The sequence below is a fragment of the Ambystoma mexicanum genome, chromosome 12 (assembly GCF_040938575.1).
Source record: "Ambystoma mexicanum isolate Mex_15411 chromosome 12, UKY_AmexF1_1, whole genome shotgun sequence".
Taxonomy (NCBI): domain Eukaryota; kingdom Metazoa; phylum Chordata; class Amphibia; order Caudata; family Ambystomatidae; genus Ambystoma; species Ambystoma mexicanum.
In genome coordinates this window covers 114788627-114813919 of record NC_090936.1, presented here as the reverse complement: position 1 = coordinate 114813919, position 25293 = coordinate 114788627, and the positions used below count along the sequence as shown (strand labels likewise).

Genomic DNA, 25293 nt, shown 5'->3' with positions numbered 1-25293 from the left:
TTTCATGAGAAAAAAATCTTTGAGGAGAGTTGATCCTTCACCCCTCCCTTCCATTACTCAACTAGAGAGTTTAGACCCAGGGCAACTATTCTATGCTCATGGATGGGTTTCAGGATGCCCATTTTGAATGGGTGCAGCAAGGAAGGATTCGAGCAGTTTGTAACAATACAAAGCAAATGGATGCAGTTTTGTTGTTGGGCCTCAAACAACAATCCTTTGCTTGTTGGTCTAACATTGTATCACATAAAAAATGTTTAGTTTTCTGTTTACATTTTTCACCTGTTGGCTTTTTTCAAACCAGGATTAGAACTCTTTCTTTACAGTGTGGAGCACTTGTTCAGCACTGTGAAATCATGCGTGATTATCTAACTTATGCATTCTTAACCTTTCATGGATCACTTGTTTTAGCCTGTGGCTTATGGAGCAGGGCTCCTAAGCAGTTGGGAATAGGTAGTACTTGGTGTGTTTATAGATTGGGCACTTTTGTGTGCTTCAAGTAGGATTAAACATAGACCACCCGAAACCGGTTGATACACAAGTGGGGATGATAGGAGGCTTCCTGCCACAAAAGAAGCCAGAACTGTAGGGTGACTCAGTAACCATAACATCTACCCCTTGGTTCAGTCTACACAGTATGTTGTACTAATAGTTATTTTTAGTTATACTTTTGATTGGGGTATATTTTCCTCCAGTACAGGCTAATAAAGTTGCCTTTGCCATAATACTGATTGGGATTTTGTCGTACCTCGCTTTTTAATACTTCAATGAAGTGAGGCTTTATGCGTTGGCCATCCTGTCCTTAACATGATCCAATAATACCTGGGCTGCCTGACAACAAATTACCATCAAATAAGAAATGTAAAAAATATAATTTTATAGTCCTTTTTCTATTCACTGTTAGACCAGCGGCACACCAGCACATACTAGGGATACTGTGTAGTATAGGCAGGGATTGATAGAACTTTCTCTGTCCTTCTGTCTTTCTTACCAGGACATACCCAGGTAATGGTCTAGATTTAAAGATGACCCAGGAAGTATTTTTCTCTTCAGATTCGCTACAGGGTGGAACCAGCTTCTTTTGAGACATCCAACACCAGACGGCTTACGAGTACTAGCCCTGCTCAGCTGAGCCTAATGTTTGGGCTTGACTACCCCCCCATCCCCTATTTCACCAGAGAAGCACCTTCTCCAGTGAGTCTTCAATCATTCCCTAAATGGAGACTGGGACTGCCACTAGTTATCTTTTCACGTTTTAGGTTTTTCCAGTGAGCAGGACAACCTTCCTGGCTGTGACTGCAGAGCTACAGTTTGGGCCCGATCGTTAACTGGGGCCTGTACCGATCTGGTGGTACCATAGCCTCAGGACCATATCCCACGCCGAAGCCGGTCTGTCCCTTCCATTCATTCCTATGAGAGGCTAACTGATAGTTCAGCTGTTCCAGATAACATTGCATCGCTGGGGGTACTGACTGACAAATTTGGTACCCAACTACTCTATTGCCATTGGACATGGTAGGGATATGACCTCTGGAAATTAAAAATATTCCTCTTAATATTCCTCTTAATAAAGTTTCCTGCTGTACCCTATGCTTCATTATACCTACATTCAGCAAATGTGAAGTACTATGTTTCAAACCTACCAATCCCTCTAAACAAGGCACATGGAAAGCATGTAGCAAATTAGCTGTGCTTTGTGGAAAACTAATGCATTGGTTGAAAAGTTGAAAGCCAGTATGTTACCTTCCTTTCAGACCCTCCATCGATAGTTCACAAAAGAACTATCGCTAGTCATGACACAAGGTCTGTACAAAATGTAGCATGACTGGTCGTGCATGTGTGCGCTAGCTGGGTTGTTTCAAAAGTGACTGCTACACGTTTACCAGTGTGTATGAATCGGAGCAAAGTGCTGACATTGACATTGCAGGAAATTTATAATTTGGTATGTTGGTGGCTGCTCAGCGCACAAACGTTTACATCACCTGCTAAAATGTGTGTAACCCGCAGGTCACAGAATTAAATGTCATTAAAGTAGCTCAGTGCATGCTTGATGAAGGCAGTAAGTGCTACTGGTTTCCTGATCGTCACAGCGTTCCATTTCTAGCATTCTGCTTTTAGGTTGCAGGTAGGAGCAGTGTATTGATCCGAAAAAGGTTCATTGTGCAGACTACCTCTGCACCAAATGCTTCATATTTTCATTCATAGCATATTATATTTGAGTTTGGGCCTTGGAAAGGGGGGTCGGCATGGTGAGGGGAGCGGTGAAACAAGGGAATAGGGAGCTAATTGGGGAGGGGAAATTGGGCAAGGGGATCTACAAGCATCCAGGTTAGCAAATAGTCCTGATTAGATCACCCAGTCTGGGCTAGGGTAGGATGGGGAGTGGAGTGTCTGGAACTAGGTTTTAGGGGGAGCTATTATATTAAGAGGAGGGTATTGAGCTCCTTCCTGAACTGTAGAAGCGAGGGGGCAAGTCTGATGTTCTGAGAGGAGATTCCAGAGTCTTGGAGTAGACGGAGAAGGCCCGTCTTCTGCTTCTTTACTTCTGCATCAGCAGCGTTCAAGACAGCACATGCCTTACTTCTGATGGTTCGAAAGCCTCCATAGATGCTGAGATTCTCAGTCTGGTAGCTTGCGGACTGCAGGGTGATGGCCTTGTAAATGATACGGGCTTGCTGTGGGAGCCCTCTACAGTTCGATGAGGGCTTTACCTCAACAGATTCTTTTAGTAGCATCTTAAAACCGGTATGTAAACTGCCATATGAAACTTCATCTTTGCAGTGAACTCGAGCATTGACGTTTCCTGCATATTGTTCTTCATGAAGGGCAGTGAGTGTACATAAACGGTCAGCCCTGCACTTTTCTTTAATAGTAATCGAGCATAGATGGGTAACACTAGTGAAGCGATGCAAGCATGCAAACGCCCACCTCTTAACACCAGGACTTATTCTGCATGGCCCCTTCATAAGTGTTTACAGTGACGCCTGCATGTCCTTATTGCCCCAACACCTATTTTTACCATTATAAGGGCCCATCAGGCCCCCCCACGAAGGCCACATTTTCATTTGGAGCCATACTGGCATACTCCTGTAAATGTTTAGGCTTATTTTTTAAGCTCCTCTTAGCCATCAAAGGCATTGTAGAGCTGTACAACAGGAAGGCATGACTGCAGACTTTGGCAGAGATACTGCAACAATCTGGGGACTTTTAGTATTAGTAGTTTGGCATTTCTAGTATGCCTTGCTCCGTCTGGAATCTGTAAATTCCATTTCAAATAGGCTGGCTGGTCTTAGAAAATGCAGCACATTGTTAAAAGAAGTATCCAAGTGAACCAACACCCAGTGAAAGAAACATCAAAGCGGAAGAAATGTAATCAAATTAAACTGATTTCTAAATCTAAGTTTTGTGGCGGGTCAGAAGAAGGACATGGACACTCTGAGAAAAGAATAAGGCATATCTTTCCCTAAGACTACAGGGTTTTGCTACATACATAACTAAGGTGCTTGTCGGTAGTCGGTGAATGGCCAAAAGGAATAATTCTGCTGTCCAAAACTAGCCTTAACCTAAACTAAGGTCATGAGAATGACCCTCTTCTCCTGATTTGCTTGTGCAGTTGTCGTCTTTCTTTTTGTTAATATACAATTTTTAAATGGTCTCATTACTTTCTTTATCAATTCACGTAGTTCTCTCAAGCTATTGTTGGCTTTTCTCTACTCTTTAGAACTATCCTTCATTAACCTTTGTTGAATCTTTGGATCTGGGTTTATGGACTCTTGGAAAGTATATTTCCCTGCGTGGCTCTTGCTCGCCAGACAATGATAGTTCAGGTCTTTCCAGGCTGATCTCTTTTGTATAATATTTTCTTAGGCGTTTCTGTCTTTCAGTTCATAATGCTTTCTGTTGTATTCCACTCTTTCCTTGTTGAAAAATGTGATCATTTCCCCTTTTCCCAGGCTAGTGATCGTCACTTGTACTGCGACGAGTATCTTTGATTATACAAGTCTCTTTTGGCCTCCCAGTCTTCGTTATTTCCCCATTACCGTCACTGCTTCAGGGGAACTTCTCTGGAGCCTGTATTGGCTTGGGAGCTTTTACTTTGTTAGTTTGCACGGCCTGCTCGGTTTTGTTGCCGTCATCTTCTTGGACTACTATTTTTCCTTCATCTGGTCTAGTTACCTCTACGGGTAATCAAACGGTTTGCTGCGGTTTGCGCTTGGTGGTGTCTGCATAGTTGGTTTGGTAGTCTACCCACCGCTAACTTCTCGTGGTTACTCCACCACTGAGGTTTGGGCTCCTGTCGCCCTCGTTTCTTAATTCTCGCACACGCTCTGCTTCCAGCGTCTCCATCAGCCATTCAGAGCCAACCGGCTCGTCAGTCTGTTTCTCTTTCGCTCCGCCTCTGTCAGGTGTTATATGTCCAGGGGCCTCCCCTGACTGCATATGCATGTCTCTCGTCTTTGTTTGGCATGTACTCCTCCTTCAACAGGTAACAAGTGATAGTATTGCCACAAAAAAAGCATTATTCAGTGGTTAATATTCAATGAAATCCTTATTTAAAAATGTCATCACCAATGTACATGCAGGTACAATTTAAATGCCATATTCTACAGTTCATATATCAATGTACTGTTTACCTGTCCTGTACTATTTAAATGTCCTGCAAGTTCAATCCAATTTTTAGTTCCCTTTTTGTCCACTGGAGGCTTTTCCGCTAGTTTTCGTTTACAGTTACCAGTGCCCGCCATTTTCATTCATCAGTGTTTCCGGTGAAGGTTCCAGGTGCAGACATTCCCGTGCTCATCATGGATTTGGATTTTTTATTTCCTTTTTTTTCTAGATTCTTTGGTTTTTAGGAATATTTCTTCGGGACACATTTGGATCACTGGATTTTTTGGGGGATTACGTTTTGGAACTGGATAATTTTTGTTTGTTTTTTTCTGCTTTCTTTTGATTTTAGAGTGCTTTCTCAGGACACTGTTTGGATCACTGTATTTCTTGCAGGAAATTGGATTTTATTCACTTTTTCATTTGGTTTTTCTTGTAATCTTTGTATTTTCTATTGCTTTTTCTGGATACTTTGTTTGGATCGCTGGATTAATTTTGGGAACTTGGATTTCATCACGCCAGTTGGGATGCCCATCAGGATTTTGGATCGATTTTACAGGATATGGTTTTTGGATTGGTGTATTTCGTCTTGGAAATAAAAAAAACATAACTTTTCTATAGGGCGCAACACTTGGAATGATATTTACAACGTGAAGTTTGGTAAGTTTAATATGTATTCCTTAGCTGTGGTTTTGTAACTACTTAAGTCAATTTTTAATATTTTAAGTGAAACACATGTGAAATGGCATTTTTGGGCATATTTATTTAACTATAGTTCATTGTAACGACTCCGCCTCTGACAGAGCTTTTAATTTTGCTATTTTCTTTTAAATGTCCATTTTGGATGCCTCTTGCAAATGGCTGTGTTCTGTCTCGTGAAGTACATTAGCATTTGTAAACATGATTCAGGTTCCTTTTTGTGCTGATGCCAGTGGTATTTATTTATTCAACAATGTAATTACCTACTCCAGTGTTTTCATAAGGATGCTATGAAAATTATATCTCTATTATTGCACCACTATTTTGTGTTTCCAGTATTTGCGTAACAATTCAATTACATATCCTTCAACATACTTGTGCCAGTTAATGGCGGTCCTCATTTAAAGGGGCAATTTCCTTTTCTTCTTTGTAGTGGTGTAAGTTAGTTTTCTCTTAAGTCAAGTCTTGGACTTGAAACCATTAGACATATTAGATTGTTCCATCTGTACCATCACGTGAAATGGTTTAGGGAGTTCCTCACTGGAAACATGAGTCTTTGTCCCCCAAGGGGACAGTCTCCGGCGAGGTCCCACTTGCCTCTACGCCTATGGTGGGCAGCGGAGCAGGCTCATCTCCCTAGCCTCACTGGGGAAGAGGGGAGCTCCCCCTTGGGGAGAAGGGACGAATTCCCTTGAGTCGTCAGTTTGTTAAAAAAAAAACAGCTATAACTTAATGGTATTAAACATTACAATGTGTTAATGTTTAATTTGGGTATGCAAATCATTTTCACTTTAGTAGTTGGCCCAGAGTGCTATGTAATTTTACTGCTGTTTATATTGTAATTCATCTTTCCACGTGATGTATATTTTTTTGAGACACAATTTATTGGCTTTGAATCTTGTTTTAACAAAGATTGATTAGTAGATTTGACAACCTGTAGGATGCAAAGTTGTCACTGTGGTCTGCATTTACTTGATGCAGCTGCTGTTTCATGAGTATGCTAGCAAATTATGCAAGTACTGATTTATATTTTCCCAAATTGCTTTTATTTTGTAGAGTGCAGAGGAAAAGGTTCCGGTGTGGTACATTATGGATGAGTTTGGCTCTCGTATCCAACATTCTGATGAACCAACATTTGGAACCGCTCCATTCTTCTATATGCCCCATGAAGTTGCCTATACTATCCTTTGGCCCCTGAGAGATCTGGAGAACGGTGGTAAGTTTACTTCTAGTTTTTTCGTATTATTCTAAATTGTCCACTATTCCCAATGCAAAAGGGTTTGTTTTTGGTTATGGAAAACTTGTAATTTTATGTGGTGATTGACCATAAAAGGTACTTTTTGAAAAGTATAGTTCCATTATTAAATTGGTACACAATCCTACATTACTATCTTGTGACCATACCAGATTGAATGTCGCTACCATAACGCTGTTTCTTTTTAAACCTATTGTACATTGCTGCTCCAGGCTATTAAAAACATAAATGTAAAAGTGAAAAGCCACATCAGCAAGGTTGTAAATACTTTCAGAGTGACGGACACCTGCTACATAGATTGTTATCCGAATGTACAAGTTCAGCTGGCCCCAGAAGTGCAGTTTGTCCTAAAATGTCTGAAGAGGTTTACTTTCCAGCTTCTAATTGGAAGACACTCTGCCAATAAAAAATAAAGTAGATGGGCTTTGAGTATTCAAGACTGCTTTCCAACGTTCACTTGCTGTTATAGGAACAACTTTGATTGCTTTGCATAATGTGTTTTCTTGCTCTTAAGATTTAAATAATTGAGTCACTTAGTCATGCTGAATTTACCATTCAGGTAAGTCTGATACAGAGATTACATGGCTTCAGCTTCCAGTCTCCCCTGATGTTCAACCCTCTGGTAATGGGGAAACCACACCTGGACAACGAACCACATCAATTGTGCTTTCTATGTACAATTATTAGTTTCCAAAACAGCACTTTAACTATAAGCGTTCAACAAGTTGACATAAACTGTCGTAGCTGTCGGTCGAGTTTTGAACTGATTAAGTAATTTTAGTAGCCAGTGCCCTATCCGAATACTTTTGTCAGTCAGGTTCTCAAGATATAAATGTTCCTTTGCACTCACCTGCAGTCTGTATCGACTCCTTTTCTTCCCCCTATAATTAGTCTGCCATGTCCATCTTGATACGTCAGTTTGCTAAATGAAGTTCTGGAATGTTGAAATTTGCTGGATCAGTGATTTATGTCATGGGAGAAATATTAATTATGGCAACAAGCTAGCTAGCCCATTGACTCTTTATTGCACCAGAATTGACTTAACCACAATCCTGTCTCTAAAGAACGGTACAGGGGTATTGTTTCTGTGGTGGTTTTGGTTCTCTGTCCACTGAGTGCAATTAACAATCGCTATCCTTCACATCAGCTTTTTCTAACATTAGTCTCTACAGTTTGGTCCTGAGGGATAGGAGGCCAAGAATAAGAGACCCACTCATCCAAAACCTTACTTCCATTCCCCCTTTACTCAGCCTGCACCTGATTGGTTTCAAAGGCCACATAAACTCTGGCCTTCTGTGCCCTCTGAAGTGAGCCATCTCATTCTGCATCCATCATCTGCCTGCCTGACCTTGCCGAAGTTCTGCTGCCAACTTTCATTTCTATTTGGAAAAACATTTCTGCTGATGCCAAATCTCTTGTTTCCTATTTGGCTAATTGTCAAGCAGTGACTACACCCCCACCCCCGCCCATACCAGATTGGCCATGGGAGTCATGTGCCTGCCCTCTTCCACCTTGATTGTAAATCATTTTGAGTCCATCCACTTTAATGCAGCCTCCACCCGCTGCCTGCCCAATGGTAATGGCGATCCACTCCCAACTTCGGTCACTTTTGGAAAAATAAATCTTTATCCCCTTGAGACCCCCTCTCCCCCTCCTCCACTAAGTCAGTTTCTCTCTACCAAGCCATTCCCCCCCAGCCCCAATCCCCCCCTTGTAATGTGCCCCTCCCTCGACCTCCAAAACCTAGAAAGGGTAAAATGTCTTTGCCTTGTCCCTTCAGACCCACCACCCTTTCTGCTCTGACAGACAGCACTACTACAGATTAGAGATGATACATTTACAAAGTATCTGATATATGTGCATCTTGTATGTGATTTATTTTTTACCACCACCTGGTATCCTCCATGATTGCATATTATAGTATTCTGCCCCTTCTCTTCCCCCCCCTATGATCTACTGTTGCAATATTATATTACATCCTTGCCTGGTGTAGTTATTGTGCTTACCTGCATTATGTGATATTTTCCTTCTGTAAGCTCACAACCTCTCCAATGCTGTTAACACTCCAGCAACCAGTTTGTATATTTACATTTTGCATCTTCTGTTATACATCACTTTACCTTGAAATATTTGCTGCAGTTCACTTTCCACTTTGAGTACTGCTCTCATTGATGTTAGCTCCACTGATGTCCCCTTGTGTGGTATTACTCTTTATTGATGTTTGTTCGTTAATTAATCTGTGTTCTGTTGCTCCTAATGAACTGTTTGCTCTTCCTAACGTAGTCTCTAACACTAGTCACCCGAACAATGTTGTGCTCCCACACTATGCCATGTGATGCTTTGCTCCTCAATGTGTTGCTCCTTAGATTTCCACCAGTGATGTTTTTTGCTTTTGACTTTGTTCCCTCTCGCACTCTGTTTCACAATATTTGCTTCTTTGGCTGTACCCTGTGATATTTAGATTAATTTGTCAAAAATCCCACTGCATAGTGTCAACACGGGTCCAAGACACATGTTCATTTGAACAGAGATTTCTTAAGGATATTTACAACTTTGGGGCAAAATGTTTTTATAGCTGCAGGACCATCCGTCTCAATTGCCATTTCAGACAACTACACTATCTTCCACAAGGGCAGACTGCTCACTAAAGGAGGAGGTGTAGCCATCATGGCTATTAGAGTAGTGCCCAACCAAGTATTCCGCTTTGGAGAATTGTTCTGTATAAAATTATCCCTATCCAATACCAGCACACTTTATATCAATACCATCTTCAGACCACCCGGTCCCCCGCTATTCTTCGAGGAAGATATTGCATCCCTCCTCTCAAATGACACTAAACCATTGTCCAGAATCATCCTCATAGGAGACCTAAACCTAGGCTTAAATGACATGTCGGATAACGCAATGACCCTAGCCAACTTGCCAAAGGCCGCACGCTAGACTGGCTGGCTGATTTGAATTGCAACACCCTAATCACCTTCAACTCCCTGTGCCCTCGGTCTGACCATAACATCATCTTGTTCACTATCCCCAAAAACATCCAAATTGTGTTGAGCCACAAACTGCACCTGCTTCCCTTCTCAGAAACACTTGCCACATCACAGCTGCAAACATACTCCCATTGCTGCAACCCTTAATAAACTACCAACACTGTCTTCAACTCTTTGTCCATGGTAGAACTCTATAACCAAACACTCCACCTAGCCATCAATAAGCTAGCTCAGTTGAAGACATGCAAACCCAGACAACTAGCCCACCTAAACTCCGGTTTCGCCCCTAATCTCAAAGCCTTGCCTGCCTCTAAGCGAGCTGCCGAGACCTAGTGGATACGGTCCCCGACAGCAGTCAACAAAGAACACTTCCTATCAACAGCCAAGTCCTACAGAGAAGCTATCCTCCTAGCCAAAAACTCAACCTATAACGGGCATATACAAAATGTGAGTTCTGGCCCAAGAGAACTTATCCATCCTGCGAGAACACGAATCACCCATCGGACCCCCAGATAATTGCCTTAAAGACGCCAGCTGGTGCACCAATATTCAAAAGGCAATGCTGCATAAAATGACCCTCCTCCAAGCCAAAATCGAGTACAAAAGAAATCGGCAACAGAAATATAGTCCACACCTTGTCCTCCACCTCCACTCTCCCCCATCCCCTTCAACTTCTACCCAGTCTCTGCGCTACAAGTCACCAAATTCATCAGAAGCCTGAAGCCATCCAAATGCCAAGGCGATATTTGCCCCGCCCCCGTCATAAAGGACTGTGCGGTGGAGCTTGCCCCCTTCATTGCACCACTCATTAACAACTCCTTCTCTTCAGGCAACATTGCCACCAACCTCAAAGATGCGTGGGTCACCCCCCTCCTGAAGAAGACCACACTATACCCCAACATTCCCACTAACTACCGCCCCATTACGACCCTGCCCTTCCTAGTCAAAATACTAGACAGAGCAGCGCTACTTTTCCTCCAAAGCCTCAACCTGGATAGGATCCTTCCTGTCCAACCGAACAATGAGGCTCTTCTGCAAGACCACTGCGGCTCCACCAGCTCTCGTCACCTGTGTAGTCCCCCAGGGCTCCTGTATCTCCATACACTAACATTTTCACAAAGCCTTTCTTTGACTACTGGACGATTAGGCTGTCCCCTACACTAAGCGGATGACACCCAAATCCTCCTGCCCATCTCTGGGAACTATAATGCTGACATTAATGCTCTGAATAAAATAAACCAAATAATCTAAGTATGATGGCACAACATGGAATAGGTTTAAACAATGAGAAAACAGAGCTACTCCATGTAGGAACTCAAACCCGACCAAATAAACTACATAAGGACTACAAATACTTCACCATAGACAGTTACCCTATCCCAGTCTCCAAAGAAGTAAAAACGTTGGGGGTCTACCTGGACACTCTGCTCTCTAACAAGACACATGAACGCAATCACCTCCGCAGCAGCATACACTACAACATGTATCCATGCCTGCAGGCCGTTCATCACGATAGCCAGAGCATTGGTTCTCTCCAAAATGTGTTACTATAATGCCCTCTTTGCAGGCTCAACCACCCGCAATATAGAAAAAACCCAAGTAATCCAGAACAATGCCATAAGAGCAGCCCTGAACATACCCAACAACACATCTAGTATGCCAGACAGACAACCCACTGGCTGCCGGGTCTAGATCGTATTGTGTTTAAAACAATTAACTAATGCATACATGCCTGGCCAAAACAGCCCCTCTATACCTTGAACAAATTCTCAAAATCTCAATCCATTACACCTACCAGGACGGCCCAATCCCACCTCCTCTCCATCCTCGGATTCAAACAGAAAAGGCATGTGGCCGCAGCTTCCCATTGTTAGCAGCTCAACACTGGTACACTCTCCAGCTAGCATTAAGATCAGTGTCTTCCATTTGGTCCTTCCGAAAAGACCTCAAGACATGGCTATTCCCACAAGACCAAAACATTCCGCGGATATCACCTTGTGTGTACACCAACGCTCCTCTTCCATTTAACCAACCACCAGACCAGTGTTGAATTGTTTGCGTTTATCTGACAGTTGGGTGTGATATTATGTCCTTTATGTATCTAGCGCACAGATGCCACCGGGCTCGGATTGTACTACAAATGCTAAATTAATCAATGTAAATGCAAAGGTCTTAGTTTAGCTTGGAACTCCCAATCTGGGTTCTTCCCGGGTAGGTGCTCAGTTTACAGCCAATCCGTTCTTGAATTTTGAGTGTCCCTCGCACTTCTGGTCTCATGGCTTGCTGGTGTCTGGTCTATTCTTTTCGTCTTCGTTGAGACCTAGTGGGTCCTGGTTCTCCAGATCCACATGCAACTTCACGCTAGATCCACATGTGGCTGGCAATCTTGTGTGGCCCATTCGCTCAACCTCTACCTCCCTGTCTTGGGTTCCTGATTTTGTCCCCCAAGGTCCTTTCCCTCAAGTCCTCCTCAAGGGGATGCGGCATTCTTGTGCCTTTTCTTAAACCTCCTGCCCTCTTCTTTTGTTGCACCACCAGGCTCATTTAGTCTGTTGGTGGGTTTGCCTCTTCCTGACTCCAGATTTCTCTATTTTGCTCATCATTTTTGATTCATTATGTTTAACTTGTACTAGAGGTGGCATAATTATTCTTCATTAATATTCTCAAATACTCAGTTAATGTGACACATGAGTGTAAGGCACTAGTTGTCCCTGGAACCAAAAGTAACTCCTGGTAGCTATTTGTTTCAAGCTAATCAGGCTCTCCTAGACTAGAATTAACAGCTAAATAGCTCCCATCAATTGTGAATCCTGCACTATTGTCTTGCATTCGCCACACCATCCTACCATAGACTCTTATCTCTAATATTTTCTCTTCACCGATCATAGTCTTTCACTCTTGTTTCACCCCATCTCCATCTCATTATACCACACACAACTGGTATCTCGCGCTCTCTCTCTCTCTCTCTCTCTCTCTCTCTCTCTCTCTCTCTCTCTCTCTCTCTCTCTCTCTCTCTCTCTCTCTCTCGCTCTCTCTCGCTCTCTCTCGCTCTCTCTCTCGCGCTCTCTCTCGCGCTCTCTCTCGCTCTCGCTCTCGCTCTCGCTCTCTCTCGCTCTCTCTTGCTCTCTCGCACTGCCACACTCTCTCGCTCTCGCACTGCCACACTCTCTCGCTCTCTCGCACTGCCACACTCTCTCGCTCTCTCGCACTGCCACGCTCTCTCGCTCTCTCGCACTGCCACGCGCTCTCGCTCTCTCGCACTGCCACGCTCTCTCGCTCTCTCGCACTGCCACGCTCTCTCGCACTGCCGCTCTCTCGCGCTGCCACACTCTCTCGCTCTCTCGCGCTGCCACACTCTCTCGCTCTCTCGCACTGCCACACTCTCTCGCTCTCTCGCACTGCCACACTCTCTCGCTCTCTCGCACTGCCACTCTCTCGCTCTCTCGCACTGCCACTCTCTCGCACTGCCACACTCTCTCGCTCTCTCGCACTGCCACACTCTCTCTCGCACTGCCACTCTCGCTCTCTCGCACTGCCACACTCTCTCGCACTGCCGCACTCTCTCGCACTGCCGCACTCTCTCGCACTCTGCCGCACTCTCGCACTCTGCCGCACTCTCGCACTCTGCCGCACTCTCGCGCACTGCCGCACTCTCGCGCACTGCCGCACTCTCGCGCACTGCCGCACTCTGGCGCACTGCCGCACTCTGGCGCACTGCCGCACTCTGGCGCACTGCCGCACTCTGGCGCACTGCCACACTCTGGCGCACTGCCACACTCTGGCGCACTGCCACACTCTGGCGCACTGCCACACTCTGGCGCACTGCCACACTCTGGCGCACTGCCACACTCTGGCGCACTGCCACACTCTGGCGCACTGCCACACTCTGGCGCACTGCCACACTCTGGCGCACTGCCACACTCTGGCGCACTGCCACACTCTGGCGCACTGCCACACTCTGGCGCACTGCCACACTCTGGCGCACTGCCACACTCTGGCGCACTGCCACACTCTGGCGCACTGCCACACTCTGGCGCACTGCCACACTCTGGCGCACTGCCACACTCTCGCGCACTGCCACACTCTCGCGCACTGCCACACTCTCGCGCACTGCCACACTCTCTCGCACTGCCACACTCTCTCGCACTGCCACACTCTCTCGCACTGCCACACTCTCTCGCACTGCCACACTCTCTCGCACTGCCACACTCTCTCGCACTGCCACACTCTCTCGCACTGCCACACTCTCTCGCACTGCCACACTCTCTCGCACTGCCACACTCTCTCGCACTGCCACACTCTCTCGCACTGCCACACTCTCTCGCACTGCCACACTCTCTCGCACTGCCACACTCTCTCGCACTGCCACACTCTCTCGCACTGCCACACTCTCTCGCACTGCCACACTCTCTCGCACTGCCACACTCTCTCGCACTGCCACACTCTCTCGCACTGCCACACTCTCCTCCGTGTTCATCTCCAACATTCATCGTCTGCCTGGTTTCTTCAGCACTACTCCACCTGATCTCACTTGAACACCTTTCCATCTCTTCTGTGCTGGCGGTGCTTTTTTAGTCCAGCCTACACCTTTCCAACACTCTTCCCAGTCCCTTTTGGCCTTGCTGGTCGCATGCACCCCTTGGCCAGTCTCAACCTAAGCTGTCCGTCTGGGGTTGGGGATTCTCCTGGAAGGTTTTAAGGGCTTTAGCCCCACCCCTTTTTATAAACTCAATTTGCAGCATGGCAGCCACGTTCTTAGGCTGCTTGTTTTCCTTGTTGCTTTCTGTGCTGATGAGTTTAATTTCCAATTGTGTTTAGGAGGGGATTTCATTGTCTCCTGCTGTCCGTTCCCGCTCTCAGTTCGATCTTTGCTCACCCATTATTTCCCTTGGGCCAGTCTTGGTTGTACCCAGGTGCATTTTGTTTTGTGGTTGTGAAAAAGACAGGAGCACTCTGGCCAGAAGAGAGGCTGATTGGCATTGTAGAAGATGCAGGGTACTAGCAGTCCTGTGCAATGCACAATCGAGGGGTAAGGCCTGGTGCTCCTCCTGGCAGGGTTATGACCCTGACTCAATCAGACTGGTCTCGTTCCACCTCTTCAATTCCTGCAATTTTTTTCTTCCTCGTTCTGTCTACAGGTACCACAGTTAGTTGCATGGCAATTCTTAACACCACTCAACCCGCTTAAATAATTCCCATGGCTGTTATTGGCCACACCCCTGGCACAGTCAAATGTTTAATGTTTGCACCTGTGGATGATGTACGTTGTACCGATTGCACTTGTTAACATGGCCCTGATATCGGTAAGCAATCTCCCAACGTTGCACAGCAACGTGGCCCATGACTTCTTTAAGCTTGTCTGCCATTTGGGATTACTTATTTGTGGTTCGTCCATGGCCGTTTGGACCATCCACACAGAGTTCTGCAGATTGGGCCAGCAGTTTTCCTGACCCCTTCGGCAAGCTGCAACCAGGGTCAACCACATCAGTAAAGCCTCCTACTATATTTCATGATGTACGTGGTCACCTTGGTGGAGGCAGTAGAATAATTTAACAGCCTCAACAGAGCAGCAACTTATTCTTGACAAAACTGGCCTCTTTCCCCAACCCACCCCTTGGCTGCTCTTTCCCCAACCGACCCACTCCAGGCAATCCCCTCCGCCGGCCGTCCCTTCAACACAGTAAAAAAAATCCTTGGATGAATCATGGCACGCAGACCTTACCATATCACACCAGACCAACTCTGACAAAATGCTGCTACCTACACATGCTTTTTTTCCTTATCTGACCTACCTGCACAGTCCCCGTAATCGTTATCTTCCTGTAACACTTATACTGCGCTAACGCCCTATACCTGGGGGGGCCCCGCATCACTCCAATATGTACAAAACACCACAGCTGGGCTCCTCTTTGCCCTAGGCTCCAGTGAACACATCGCACCCACCCTCCGTGCCCTTCACTGGATGCGATGACTCGTCTTCATGGCAATGCGCATCACTCACCGATCTCTCTACAACACAGGACCAGAATATTTGCAACCTAACATTACAAGGTAAAGGCCCATCAGAAACCTGATATCAGCCGCAGCATTCCTCCTAGTCATTCCAGGGGCAAACCCATCCAGAATAGGGTGCTCGTCCTTCAGTCCAGGCATCCACCATCTGGAACTCGCACTCACTTACCATCTGGCGCATAGATCACCTCCTTTAGGCATCCTGACAGACGTAGTCCATCCCCTGTGTGAACTATTGCCCCCTCCCGACAGGAGTGCTAGGGTACCTGATGAGTCGACCAGGTTGACTCTAGTTACCCGCGGAAAACGTCTGTCTGACACAATGAGAATCCCTGCAAGGCATCGCTCCAACTAAGTCTCAGCCGTGCTCCTCTACAACGTCTTGCACTCCATCACAATGGCAGGGTTCGAAATTGAGGGTAGCTGGGAGCGATTTAGCTCCAGCTTATAGCCTAGAAGAGACTGGTTAGCGTAAAACCAATAATTACCAGGAGCTACCGTTTGGCTCCCCAGGCCAACTGATACAGAGCAAACACAACTGTGATTTTAGCGCTGCGCATTTGAGACGATCTAAAAAGAAACATTAGGGCACATCTGTATGACATTAAAAGCAAAAGGGGTCAGAAATAATGGATACAATTATGCATTTGCATTTTATGTAGAAGTCAGATTTGCATAACGCTATGTACTGGCTCCTTGTTTCCCAGCCGTAGCTCCTGGTGACTGCTCGATACTGTGGAGCTGCTTGTAGCTTCTGCTTATCCAATCCTAATTTCGAGCCCTGCAAGGAACGTAGCTGTAACCTTCCCATGGCATGGTCACTCGCCCCCATACATCTGCAATAAACACCTGCTCAACTTCATGCACCCAACACACATCACTACTTAAAATAGAAAACGGCTGAGTTCCACGATATCAATTGGGTCCAGCTATGCATATAACCATTCTCCTTGCCTTTCCGACAGTTCGCCACAGCACCCACCCTCTCCCGAGTTCTGTGGGCTGCTAGTATGGACCTGGCCATTCCCCACTTAACTTGGGCTGGCTAAAAATGCACACATGCATTTTACAACCCTACCTCCACATCTCGCATCTGACCACGGTCCTCCTTGGGGAGTTCACACCCACCGCACTTCAAGGCCATAATAATGGCAGTAGGTGCTATACAAATGGCATATAACCTAACCTGTATGGATTTCTTAAAGGGACTAGAAACCAGCAAGTGTGAGAGCTGTGAAAGAACCCCTGCCTCAGGCACGAGGCAAGGAGGAGTGTTCCAAGGAATCCCCTTATGTATATTCTCCAGGACCAGCATCACTTGGCAGATGTCTGCATCAGATCCCCATAGTACCTTTCTGATGCTTGTGAATCGGCTTAGAATCAAATGCTGTCCATATAGTCTGACATCTAGTGGTAATCGCAGAGTATTGCATCCCCCCTTTTTTTTTTAAAGGAACCTGGACATGTCTGTAACACTATCACTAAGGGATGTGTAGTGTACCCCTGATCATCACACGTTGAGACCTCCCCCGCCCCACATTTTTTTTCTTCTGCCATACTGGCCAGTAGCTTTCATGCATAGCTTGTGTTAACAAGATTTATTGCTGTTTTCACGTCTTTGATGCATCCTTTCGATTTCATAGACAACCGGTTCCGGTTTGTCGCCCTGCAAATCGCTGATTGAATTCTCAATGCATGGTGGTGTCCTTAACCTTCAGGATTCAACCTGTACAGTAGGGAGACTGGAAACCCTGCTTTACATTTCTCTTCAGAGAATGCCTTTTCTTCCACCCCCCCGCCACTCTTCTTTGCCTTGTCTGGGTACTCTTTTTCCACTTCATGATGGAGAGAACTCAAAAATTGTGCCCTTCCTGTAGTCAGAGGTTTCTATGGAAGGATACTCCCAAGTAGTGTAAACTCTTTACCTAACCTCGATGAGAAACATTGCAACGCCTGTCTACTCTTTAAGCAGCACACAAAGCGGTGGGCAGCCTACGCCATGCATTCAGAGTCCCGTTCTCCCGCTGGCAACAGGGGGGCACATTCTCGCACCACCAAGACTAAACTCACAACCCCTCGGCCTCCTTTGACGATACTGTTGTAAACGCCTTCGGCACCCTCAAGCACAACAGTTTCGGCGGGCCTGGTGAACCTGATGATCCTCGGCCTGCTGCACCTCTGCTGCTGCATGTGGTGCATGGTCCGAAGTCTTCCGCATCACAAGGTGCCTCCCCTAAGGTTTTGGCGCCTGTTTCCAACATGTCAAAAGACGCATTGAAACGTGCTTCTTTAAGCCAAACTAACCCTAAATTAAGGAAAATAACACCAAGGCCCTTTACCATTGGGACTCCCATGGTTCTAGTGCCCAGGCACCCTTTTCATTGACTCCAGGCTATACCCAGGCCTCAATTATCATTCCTTACAGGGCCCCAAAGGCCCTATTCAGGAAGACTTAGTTTTCCCACTTCCAGAAACCTGAACTACCAGCTCCTTGACTAAAGAAAGGTTTGAGGTGTGTACACTAGCCATATGTGCTAATAGTTTAAAAAAATCACTTGAAATTATAAAGATTTGCATAGAATGTGATGGTCCTTTTTATTTCACGTCTTTTTGGACTTCGGTCTTCCCAAGAGCCATTCACTCTACATCGCTTCAAAGCCAGAAAAATGCAAAGTAAGGCGCTATACAAATGTCAAGTAACGCAATAGGCCAACCATGCACACACCCACCTTATGATCTGCATTTATCCACACAACAGCAAAAAGCTCTTGCCCTGCTCCCTCTTCTACCCACCCTATTCTCCCAAAGAGACCATAAATATGACAGTGGATGTGCTGTAACAACTGAGTAATATAACCTGCCGATTGGATATTTTGATTGTATGGACAATTTGAATTAGTACTAGATTACATCTGTATAATTATATTTACAAAAGTGTGGAAACCCCTACACGGAGGACAAACATGGTTCAAATAACCTGATATGCGGGGGTGTACATCACAGAGGAAGGTCTACTACCACGTTACGTTTCAGCTCACTGCACCCTCCCCAGAGATGAAATATCAATTTGCATATCAGTTTGGTGCCATTCACAAGGACAGTCCAGCACCAAAATGCTAGGCAATTGTGCTCTGAGCAAGAGTTCCATCAGCAACACCACACACATTCTCAATAGAGGGGCTCCCACAATTGTGTATGTTTCGAGACTTGGGTGTTAGTCATTATGGGTAATCCAGATGTGGACCACTTGCTCACTTTGCCATAGAGCTTCTTGAAAGGAATACATTTCATAGAACAGGTTATTTAAACCATGTTCGTTCTCGGATGGGTCTCTCAATTTTTTATAGCTATATAATTAGGTAAAGACATTAAACACAAATCCTTACTCTGCGTTTTGACTTCTGCTGATTAATTGGTTCTAAGCATTATTGAATGTTATGAGTAAAGTGTAGATGTGCTCATTGTTGAAATGTATGTAGTTGGGCAAGTCAACTGTATGAAATGCAGTTATTCATTAAAATGCATAGTTATCTAATAAACTACATTTGTTATTAAGATTGGGTTTGATTGCAGTCCAGATTATTTTTAAATGATTGAATTGACAACTCAAGCGCCCTGCCTTCCCCTAGGTGGATCTTATTTATTTGAGCATTTATATAGCGCACAAAACTCAGAGGTATCTAGGTGCTTAAAACTTGGAGATTGTTTACAGGCATACATTTCACGTAGTCAATGAGGCACGGTGAGGAGGTTACAGAACAGGGTACAACGCGAAAAGGTGGGGAACATACGTGATTTGCAATCTTGATGTACAGTATACAATTTGCAATATTGACATACAGTATACATTGTTATTAGGGTTTACATTGTTTACAAACATGTACACAGGTTTCCCGGGCGGTAGTAATTTAGCTGGATTGGCAGGCATCTTCTATGAACATCAGAGTTTTTAGGTTTTTATGGAAGGACCATAAGGGCGTGTCCATTCTTAGTGATGTAGGCAGGGTGTTCCAGAGTTGGGCAGCAACCACTGGGCAGCTAGATCCACTGGCCTTCTGTCTCCTGAATCTTGGTGTGATTTGGCTGGTGTGGGAGGAGCAGGTAGGTCTTTTGGATTGGGTTTTTGCAATTTGATTGCAAAGGTATGATGGGGCAGTGTTCGAAATTACTAGTGTGAATCCTGAAACCTCATCTATGATGATGGCACTCGATGGCGATAACTCCAAAGAGGGTTGGTTAAATTGTGTAAGTGAGATATGCTGCTGCCTGTTGTTCACTGAGCTACTTGTTTTTGTCGCAAAATGCATACATTTTTCCTGATGCCAGCTATGCACATTAGAATGTGCTAGGGGTAGAGTTTTCGAGAAGGGGCGTGTTGACTCATGGGTGGATCTGTAGAGGGAGAAAAATTAGTGGTGCAATACGATACAACTTGCTATGTTTGAAAAAATTGATACTATTAGGGAAAGGATTGAAGCTAATAATAAAACCCATCTCCCAACAGATACCTTATTAGAGAAAGTCGAACAGATAGAAAGCCATGAACACCAGTTTGGCTTTAAATCGGTTAGTGAAACTTAATTAATGGAAATCATTGCCAAGCTGAAACCCACAAATTGTAGGGGTGACGCATGCCCAGCTATGGTAATAAAAGAATGTACGCCACAGTTGATGGGTGCTGTTAGGGAGAATTCTTAGAAATGTGCTAATTCCCTTCAACCTTAGAGACCCCTATATCTTTTTGCTGGACTTGAGAACTTTTAATTTACAACCTGGAGCGAGTGAGACCTTTCTCATGTATTTTTCTGTGATTTGGACTCTGTATCTTTTGACTTTGGAGTCTGACACACTCCTTTGGCATCATCTTTACATTGTGACACAAACCCTTCAGTGCAGTGGCACAGGGAAGTCTCTTAGATTTCCCAAAGGTTTGAATGCCTTCTCTTGGTGAAACAACTTTTTCCAAGAGCAGTGAAGTGAAATTGACTCTTACATTTTGTAACTTTCTAGACCCAGCTCACACCATTTTACAATAGGGTGCTGGATGGGTTACTTAGTATCTATCCCCTTTGTCTAGTTTTTCATGTAACATTTTTGTTACTCTTTCTACTGTTACTATTTTTACTACCATTGTGTGTTTTTACCACAGGCTGCAATCATAGCTGCAGTAAGGCACCCATGGGTGCCCTTTTTGTCAAAATAGCCCTGGTCGTGTCTTCTCACCATTTCTTGTTGGAAAGGTCCTTCTTGAGATTGACTCTGCACGCCAAACCAGGTTTGGTCCCTTTGTTTGTTTTGTCTTTGGCAGATTCCCGAGTGAAGCCCGCCTTTGGCTCCAGCGTGTCTGGCAGGGGCAGGTAGTGAGGGAGGTGCCCGAAACTCCCTTTGCTTAGTCTCTTTGGTTGCAGGAATGCACCCAAGGGTGATTGGCTGGAGGGCTGTCCTCAGAGGACGGCCACCTTGCTGTGTGATTGACAGCTAGGCTGCAAATGAATGGGAGAAACCTGCATAAAAGGCGAGGCTTTTTGGCTTCGAAGGAAGAGTCGACCACTGGTTGAAGGAATCCAAAGAAGAACTTGGAAGAGATGCCTGCTGCAGCTCCTGGACCGTTGGCTTGCCCGGTGAAGCCCTGCTGCTGTGCTGAAGCTCCGAATTTGCCTCAACTAGAGAAGGACAACTTCTCCCCTTGGGTTGGTGGAACCAATCGACCCCAAGACGAGCTCATCTGGAAATCCTGTCAAAGCTGGCTGTACTTCCATTGCTGCTGCAGGACCTGAAGTGCCAGGGAGAGGAACACCAGAATCGAGTGAGTGTCTTTAAGTCGGACCTGAGATCCCTCCAGACTCCCAGGAAGCAGGATTGACCAAGCCTGAGCAACCTCAACAGAGTGCTGGACCCCCGATGCGAGGAAAGTCTATAGTGGTATCCGAGAACCGCTGTGTTGCTATTTGCGAGAGCTATGAGGAGCTGAAACCGCAAAGTGCTGCTGATCTGAAGTTTGCCCATTGCTGCCGCCGACCTTCAATTTGTAGCGCAGGACTCCCCTGACGTCCTCCCTCTTGTCCCCACGACTGAGGCCCAGGAACAGGATCTGCCGACCTACACAGGAACAGAAGCCAGCTTGAACCAATTTCTTCTAACCAAAGTTACTGTAAAACTAGGAGGACTTGCCTCTTGTTGTGTAGCCTTGCTTGTTCTCAGTTGAGACTTGTCTTGGTTGCTTTTGCAGAGTTGCTTGCAGCTTTGCCCCTCACATGCCTCCCAGCTTGCGGCCCTACAGTGATTCTATATTTCTACAAAGACTTCTAAAACATTGTGCAAGACTTTTACTTATCGGCAAGAAGCACTTCAGTTCACCTAGACTTGTGCTCAATTAACATTGGCTGGCCTAGCTCCCTCTTCTTACCTCTGACTTTGTGTTTTACCTTTCCTCCAGGAAAGGGTTAGTTTACTTTGCATTGGAGGGTTAAAAAGTACTTGCCTGCTTCTGAATATTTGTTTAACCTTTATTTTATTCCCAAACCCTTTTCTTTGACACCAACTCAGTATTGCTCTAAATGTACCAGCAATATATTAATGTTCCCAGTGTCTAGTTATTTAAGTCCCCTCAGGGTGTAGGAACCACCTGTGTGCCATCCCAAATGGGTACTTCTTGAATTAGAGAAACTGAGTGTCTATTTTGGAGTGTATTTGTGTGTTGCTTATATATTGCTCCCTTCTGAAGGCTTATTGAACTGTTAGATTAATTAATTGTTTAATGAAGAAACCTTGAGTGTAAAAGTTTATTTGAATACTTGTCACTGTGAATCTGTAAACAAAACAAAAACCCTACTGCTCACATTGACCCTGCTTGAGATGAGCCTGGCTGCTGAGCCACACTACCAACCTGTGTAGTACAGACTTATACCAAAGGTTGGGTTCCTATTGCCAGGAGGTCAAGGTTGCTAAAGTCTCCCAAAGGGTACTGCACACAATCTTGCCAAACAGGTGCGCTCTGCAAATTTTATAAATACTTCATTTGCAGAGAATCCTTTTTCAGATGATTTAAAAAAATGCATGGATTACTCCATTAAATAAAAAGCCAGTTATCTGCCCAAAGAATGCTTTAAATCATCGCCCTATCGCAAACGCACCATTCTTGCTAAACCTCTTGGATCGTCTTGTGTGTTTACAAATGTCGATGTTTCTGAATGAAAACAACACCTAAATAAATGGCAATCGGGCTTTAGACAGGGACACAGCACAGTCGGCCCTACTAAGATTTAAAATCATGGGTTTTACAATATATGGATAAAGGATAAGCAGTGACGCTAATGCTGTTGGATCTGTCTGCTGCCTTAGATCTGGTGGATCATAAACTGTTCACCAGATTGAGGAAAGTAGCAAGATTCGAAGAGAATGCAGTTCAATGGGTCAAAGTATTTGAGTAAACGAGTCTGGAGCGGGGATGCTAAAGCAACTCCTATAGCTCTCAAATGCGGGGTGCCACAGGGTGCCTGCCTGTCAGACGTTTTATAATATATTTACATTGCCTTTTTTTATTTCCTGGAAAAAAGTATTATAGGTTTCATCAGTTTTGCAGATGACAATCAATGTGTTATTCCCATGACAGGTCAACATAAAGAGGATGAAAAAGTTTAAATGAAACCTATGAAATCATCCATTTCTGGATGAAGGAAAATGGCTTGTTACTAAATAAAGAAGAAACTGAGTTGATGGTGATGGGCACAAGAAATACAATTAATAAACTTGATGATGACTATAAACATTTCAAAATGGCTGGGTGTATCATAGAAACAAAAAAAGTGAAAACCTTGGGGTTAGTCTTTGACCAAAACCTGAATATGAATGCACATATAATCAGTCTTATGTCTTCTAAGGCCTATCCTATTAAACTACTAACCCAACTCAGACCTTTCATTTCCCAAACTAATTGTGAAACGATTGCTAGGGCTATTGTTGGGTGAAAGATAGATTATTGTGGTAGTCTGCTGGTAGGAGCAGCTATAAGTTATATGGCGCGCCTGCAGACACTTCAAAACACTATGGTCAGAACCATTGTAGGTCGTCGCAGAGGCTAGATGACGCCTGCGTTGGCTCCCTGTTGCTTCTAGGAGTCAGTTTAGATTACTCACCATTACCGATAAATGCCTTGGTATAGTGGGCCCGTGTTATTTAACCGAAACCCTTCAAAGAAAAAGTAACACTAGAACATTGATGTTGAACACTCTAAACCAGCTACAAATCCGGAAATATAACCTCACTCAGGTTACCAATAGTGCTTTTTTCATGACCGCTCCCAAGGCTTGGAATGATATCCCTTCTGGCCTTGGAGAGATTGACTCTTAAGCAATAAGAATCAAGACTTTGCTGTTTAAATAACACGTTTTGTACTGTTGATGCTCTGCCTAACCTGGATGACCTTTTGTTTGTTTTTTGTTGGGCCCTCACGCCTCCAGGTTTTATGGTGCGCAGTAAATTAAAGCAGGGATCAGCATGTTAGGGAGAATTCTCAGAAATGTGCTAATTTCCTCTACCTTAGACTCCCAGCAACTTTGCTGGATTTCGAGGGCTTAATTTTTCAACTTGGAGAGAGTGAGGCCCTTTTTCCCCACTAATCTATTTTAATGTGATTTTGATCTGTTTTTCTTCTGGTTATGGAGTCTGACAAATTCCATAGGCATCATCTTTTACATTGTCACACAGCATCTTCAGTGCAGTGGCACAGGTCTTGCAGATTTCCCCAAGGTTTAAGTACCTTATCAGGGATAAACTACTGTTTACCAGATCTTCCAATAGGGTGCTGGAGGGATTACTTAGTATCCCCTTTGTCTAGCTTCTCGTGTAACATTTTTGTTACCCTTTCCTCTACGAATGGCTGGTGGCAGTGGTTTACTTTTAACTACCATTGTTTTTATAGCGGGCTGCGTTCGCCGTCCACAGCAGAGCACCCATTGGTGCCCATTTTCTCAAAATGGCCCCGGTAGTCTTTTCTTGCCATTTCTTTGTGGAAAGGTCCTTCTTGAGATTTACTCTGCGCCAAACCAGGTTTGGTCCCTTAGTTAATTTTGCCTTTGGCAGGATTCATGAGAGAAGTCCGCCTCTGGCTCCAGGGTGTCTGGCGGGGCCAGGAAGCGAGGGAGGTGTCCGAAACACCCTGTGCTTAGTCTCCTAGGAGACAGAAATGCACTCTTAGGTGATTGGCTGGCTGGCTGTCGGGCAAGGACAGCCACCCTGCTGGGTGACTGACAGCTGGGCTGGAATGAATAGCCGAAACCTGCCTAAAAGTCAAGGCTTTTTGACTTGGAAGGCAGTCGACCACTGGATGAAGGAACCGAAGAAGAGCTTGAAGAGGACGCCTGCTGCAACTCCTGGACCGTTGGTTGCCCGGTGAAGCCCTGCTGCTGTGCTGAAACTCCAAATTCAGATCGACAGAGAAGCTCCTGCAAGGACGACTTCTCCCTTTTGAGTTGGTGGGACTAATCAACTCCAAAGTAAGCCAGCTGGAAATCCTTTCAGAGCTGGTTGAAATTCCACTGCAGTTGCTGCTGGAACCGAATAGCCAGGCAGAGGAACACCAGATCATGTGCGTTGCTTTTAAGCTGGGCAAGAGCTCAAGGAAGATCCTCCGGACTCCCAGGAAGCAGGATTAACCGAGCCCGAGTCCCCTCAATAGAGTACGGGACCCGAGATGCAAGGAAAGCTCATCTCGACAGCCAGAAACCGCGGTGTTAC

At 45.1% G+C, this 25293-nt stretch overlaps 1 protein-coding gene across 1 annotated transcript in view; it reads left to right on the top strand.

Moving 5' to 3' along the window:
* The window catches only part of TTLL12 (tubulin tyrosine ligase like 12), a 498173-nt gene that overhangs the window by 160539 nt on the left and 312341 nt on the right, over window positions 1-25293 (top strand). The window contains exon 4 of the mRNA XM_069628126.1: window positions 6358-6517. Within this exon, the coding sequence (XP_069484227.1) occupies window positions 6358-6517 (160 nt within the window). The remainder of the gene's footprint in view (window positions 1-6357; window positions 6518-25293) is intronic.